General features: G+C 37.8%; 1 protein-coding gene across 1 annotated transcript; it reads right to left on the reverse strand.

Annotated features, from left to right (window-relative positions):
- Positions 1-1856: 1856 nt before the first annotated feature.
- Positions 1857-2797, reverse strand: LOC121775545. Its single transcript, XM_042172637.1, has 3 exons — positions 2414-2797; positions 1990-2314; positions 1857-1876 (listed from the first exon to the last, which is right to left on the reverse strand). The coding sequence occupies exons 1-3, from the start codon at positions 2795-2797 to the stop codon at positions 1857-1859; spliced, it is 729 nt and encodes a 242-aa protein (XP_042028571.1).
- Positions 2798-5522: the final 2725 nt, after the last annotated feature.

The following is a 5522-nucleotide window of genomic DNA, read 5'->3' on the forward strand; positions in this document are numbered from 1 at the left end:
ATAAATGGCATTCTTAAGCTTCCACATCATGTGTTCTTTGCCCTTGACTACATATCCCTCAGGTTGTTCCATGTAGATGGTCTCCTCAAGACTTCCATTTAGGAAAGTTGTCTTGACGTCCATCTGCCATACCTCCCAATCTATGTAGGCTACGATAGACAAAAGAATTCAGATTGACTTGAGCATAGGTACTGGCGAAAAGGTCTCATCATAATCGATACCTTCTCTTTGGGTATAACCCGTAGCTACTAGTCTTGCTTTGAAGACTTTAACTCGTCCGTCAGGTCCTCGTTTGCGTTTGTAAATCCATTTGCTCCCAATGGCAGTACAACCTTCAGGTAGGACAAATAAATCATAAACGTCTTTGTCTATCATTGACTGTAGTTCAGAATCCATTCCTTCTTTCCAAGAATGACTATCCGAATCTGCCATCGCCTCTTTAAAGTTCCATGGGTTTGATATATTGCTGTCTGGGTCCAAGTCAGATGACTCACCCAAACCAATGTACCTTTCTGGTTCATGAGGAACCCTCCCACTACGACGAGGCTCTACAATTTGTGGTACAGAAGTTGATATCTCAGGTATTGATTGTACTTGTGTTATTGGTTCTTTGCTTGTGGAAACTGAAGTATCTCTTAGTTCCTCAAGAGCTACTTCAGTGTTGGGCTTATGATTCATCACGTAGTCTTCTTCTAAGAACTTAACATTTGTGCTAACAAATACCTTCTTATCTCGTAGACTATAGAATTCATAGCCTTTCGTTCCACTAGGATACCCTACAAACAAGCATACCTCAGTACGAGACTCCAACTTCGTTGGATCTTTCTCCAACACGTGTGCTGGACAACGTCACACTCTGAGATGTCTTAGACTAGATTTTCGTCCAGTCCACAACTCATGTGGTGTTGTAGGTACTGATTTGGATGGTAAGTTGTTCCCAGAATGAAATAGGTAACTTAGCATAACTCATTATCGATCGAACCATTTCTAAGAGGGTTCTATTCCTTCGTTCAGCTACGCCGTTCTACTGGGGTGTGCCAGGCGCAGTCAATTGGGATTCAATTCCCGCCTCTGATAAGTATTCCAAGAACTCACTACTAAGGTACTCGCCTCAACGGTCAGACCGTAGAGCCTTGATTGTCTTACCATGTCGCGTCTCCACAAGTGCCCTGAATTCTTTAAACTTTTCAAAAGATTCTGACTTGTGACGCATCAAATAGACATATCCAACTTTTGAGTAGTCATCAATGAAGGTGATGAAATACGGAAAGCCGCCTCTAGCTTGAGTAGTCATTGGACCATACACATCAGAATGAACCAGCTCAAGTACTTCCTTAGCCCTATTACCCTTGACCTTAAATGGTCTCTTAGTCATCTTGCCTTCCAAACATGATTCACAAGTTGTATAAGGTTCTATTTCTAGATCCTTAAGTAGACCTTGGTCTACCAACGCTTGAATCCTAGTAGGGTTATTATGACCAAGTCTAAGGTGCCATAAGTACGCTTCGTTCATTGAAACAGAAGGAGATTTTCTTTTTCGAGAAACTTTCGATGTTGAGTTAAATTCAGTTTTATGTTGTATATATTGTGTAGACATCATAGTGTAAAGGTTGTTTTCCATGATACCACGCCAGATATAAGAACCACATTTCTTGATAATGCATGAATCATCAAATGAAATCGAATATCCATCAGAAACAAGTTTAGAAACTGATATTAACTTTCTTCTAAACGAAGGTATCAACAAAACATTATTCAACACTAAAACTCTATCACTAGAAAAACGTAAATAAACGTCTCTCAATGCAACGGCTGCCACTCTCGTAGCATCGCCCAACTGGATCTCGATCTCTGTTTCATTCAACTGCCTTGTTACCTGCATTAAATCAGGATCAAAGCAAACATGATCAGTAGCTCCAGTATCAACCACCCACTGCTGAGTAGATACAACTGCTAAACATGATTCTACAACGAAAGCTTGGTGCATACCTGAGCAATTGCTCTTTTTAGGACAATGCAGCTTCCAATGCCCCTTTTCGACGCATTTGAAACACTTGCCCTTTTGCTTCTTGTTCGTGTTCACCCGTTTGTTTTTGCCCTTAGCTATCTTTGGTGCTACAACATTCTGGGCTTTCTTCTTCCCCTTACCAGGCTTAAAGCCTGAGGAAGACGACCTAGAACTCATCATAGCAGCCTTTGTCTGGACCATAAGATCCTCCGCTGACTGCAACTCAGTCAACAGTTCAGCTAGGGTGTAATCCCTCTTGTTCATCTCGAAATTGAGCTTGAACTGCTGATAGCTAGCTGGCAAACTCTGAAGGATTATAGTTACTTGGGACTCGGGATCAATGATCCCTCCCAAAACCTCAATTTGATTGAGGTGGCTTATCATCTCGAGGACATGGTCCCTCACAGATGTGCCCTCCTTCATAACCTTAGTCATGATGCTCCGAAAGGCTAAAGATTTAGCCGCTCGATTCTGAGTACCAAAAAGGTTATTAAGATTGTTCATAATCCCAGTAGCAGTGTTCATGCCTTGATGCTGATGTTGAAGTATTGTTGACATAGAAGCCAACATGTAGCACTTCGCCATCTCATTGGCTTTACGCCACTTTCTATATGTTTCTTTCACTGCTGCAGAAGCATTTGTAGCAGGTTCGGGTGGACATTCCGTAGTGAGCACATATTTGTACTCTTTGGCAGTGAGAACGATATCCAAGTTTTGTTTCCATACGATATAGTTATGACCTTCGAGTTTGTGTTCTTTAAGAATAGCGGAAAGAGGATTGAACGACATCTTGATTTGGATTTAGCTGAGAAAATGAATAGCTTATTGTTACAAACTATGTAAGATTCTGAAGAGTAAAAACCATTAATACGGTTTAGATTCTCACAACAGTTAAATAGAATTAAGTATGCCTCTAGGTAGGTCAAGTAAAAGATTCATATTTAACAAAATTCTGGTCACAACATCGACGAATAGTCCAGAGACCACTAAGGTGGCATGGCCGCCAAACGTTGCCTAAGCTTGTACCATTGAATATTCAAGAATTTCGTTTCCGTATTGATACTCCTTCTAGGGAAGGTCGCACGCCACAAAAAAATTCTACAGTTATCTCACAAGTTAATTTAATCTTCTGAACTCTGCAATTTCTTAGGATTAAAGCTCCCACTAAGGTGGGTCGCGATAATATTGGAAATCACGTCTAGATAAAATTGAACTTTATTTTGAGAAGTCTAACCAATGAACTTGCTATTTCTTAGGATTAAGGCTCCCACTAAGGTGAGTCGCTTTAATATTAGAAACTGCTTCATACATAGACTAATTCTTTGGAGACCATATACGACAGAGATCGTAATTATCGCTTAGTTATTTTAAGGTATGGTTTTTCTTTTAATTATCACTTAAATGAATTAGGCAGAAAGATCACTTATATTAATTTCAAATTAATAGGTAATTCTATTAAATCCATGAAATTAAACAAAGATATAAATAATTTGATTCATTAATAATTAATAATAATATTAATTATAATACTTATCCTTTTCCATTAGTTTTAGGAAATCTAGATATAATAGGATTTAGTCGAAAAATACTCATCCAAATCATCTTAAGATATATTCTAGATAAATAAAATTTATCAATATCTTATAGATAATGATTATAATTCAAACCTAACTATATCATGATAAGTATATATGTTATGGACATAATCTACATTAAATTCTAATTTATTTCTCCCATAAAATATGAAATACTAGATTTATAGGATTTATTTGAACAACCAAATCTATTCTAACTAGGATATATTTAGATAGAAAAAATCTATCAAAATCCATAAGATATATATTAATAATTCAAACACATGTAAATCTTAATAAATTAATTTAATGATATTCCATATATTAATTTTAATTTTGGATAGGAATCCAAAATTTTTAAAATTAATTTTTGTCTCAATCATTGTCTACGCAAGAAACAATCGTATTTGTATATTAATTAGTTCACAGATTAGTTTACGTAACACATGAACATATCACTAATTTAAAATGAGATATGGAATCTCATTAGTCAACCCATTATTCCACAATTAACGTTAAAAAAAACGTGAAAGAAACAACCCATCAGTTAACACATGATTCTGTAATTCACGTAATAAATCAAATATGACAAAATGCATTATTTGACAAAACACGTATATGAAGAATCAGTTTCACAAAACACGAAGTCAATTTCCAAGAATAACGCGATCAGTTCATAACCAGAATTACGTAATTCAAAATTGAATCAGTCACACAATTCAAGTAATTTGTTTCATTTAGCAGATTTTATCGGGCACCACTCTAAGCCAACACAACCAGCGGTTGCCTCTGTCAGCCGCAATTTTCGGAAATCGCTGATGCACCTCTAGTCCAGATCTGGTGCATAGCTCTTGGTCGTGTAAAACACGTCCAGCAGTACGTTCCCTCCGACCATGCACCGCATCGTCGATCAGGTAGCCTTGGCGCTGCTCTCGCCCGAGAATACTCGGTCAGCAACACCAGCCACCATTCGATTCTGCTATGTGCTCGTATATGCTGCAACGCGCTGCTCTCGGTTAAAAAAATTTAACCAGCTTGTCTCCGTCAGTTTCAGATCACAGGAGTCGACTGCGCTGCTCTTGGAGTTAAGAACAGCCAGCAGGGCCCTTCGGCTCCCACTGATCCAGCCTCCTCGTCGACCAGCCAACCTGTAACATGGTCGAAACTTGTCGACCATCGGCACCCGCTTGCCGTCAACTAAACATGTGTGATCTGGAGCTACCCTCGGCTTACAAGCGGCAGCTCGCATTGAACTTTCCTAACATTAGCTGCTCTCAGCCATGAACGGCCAGTAGCCCCTTTTACTAATTTTCATATTTGAAAATTTGTTGCGTGAAAACTGATTAATGCAAAAACTGATTGTCTCACCCAAGGGCACAATCAAATTTCTTTTCGAAAGTTTTAGATATACAGTTCATCATTCAATAAGAATTGTTTAAACACTAAAACATGCATCGAAAACATTAAACATGTTATCATATGATCAAAAGCACGTAGTAAATCAAACAATCAGAGCCTAAAAACAGGCTCTGATACCAATTGTTGGTTTTGCCGCGTAAATCTATTTAGTTTTATTGAAAGATTTACATCTAAACATGCTTTTATCTGGTTGTATACTAGAAACATGTTTATAACAAGCATATAATCACAGACTGTACTGAATATATGCAATTAAATACAACATACCGTACGAATTCAAGAGTTGAATTCAATCACCTTCTTCAATTTATCTTAACCACGGATCTTCTGATCTGTTCCCTTTTAACTCGAATTTGACTTTTGTGTGGGCAGAGCTTGTCAAATCCTCAAAAGCAGGAGAAGAATTGTAGACAGAAATCTCTACGGAAGAAGAACCCTAAAAAACGATAATTTTCTCTCTACAGATTGTAGAGATCGAATTTTTACGGTAGTATTAATTAATTTGTCTTCTCTTCTTATCC

This window comes from Salvia splendens, chromosome 2 (genome assembly GCF_004379255.2).
Source record: "Salvia splendens isolate huo1 chromosome 2, SspV2, whole genome shotgun sequence".
NCBI classification, from domain to species: Eukaryota; Viridiplantae; Streptophyta; class Magnoliopsida; order Lamiales; family Lamiaceae; genus Salvia; species Salvia splendens.

Coding starts and splice junctions, on each gene's coding strand:
- LOC121775545 (XM_042172637.1), bottom strand. CDS start 2,797: ATGTCGTTCAATCCTCTTTCCGCTATTCTTAAAGAACACAAACTCGAA. Junction 2,315..2,413: donor TTATGAAGGAGGGCACATCT/GTGAGGGACCAT, acceptor ATAATCCTTCAG/AGTTTGCCAGCTAGCTATCA. Junction 1,877..1,989: donor TAAAAAGAGCAATTGCTCAG/GTATGCACCAAG, acceptor GATTTAATGCAG/GTAACAAGGCAGTTGAATGA.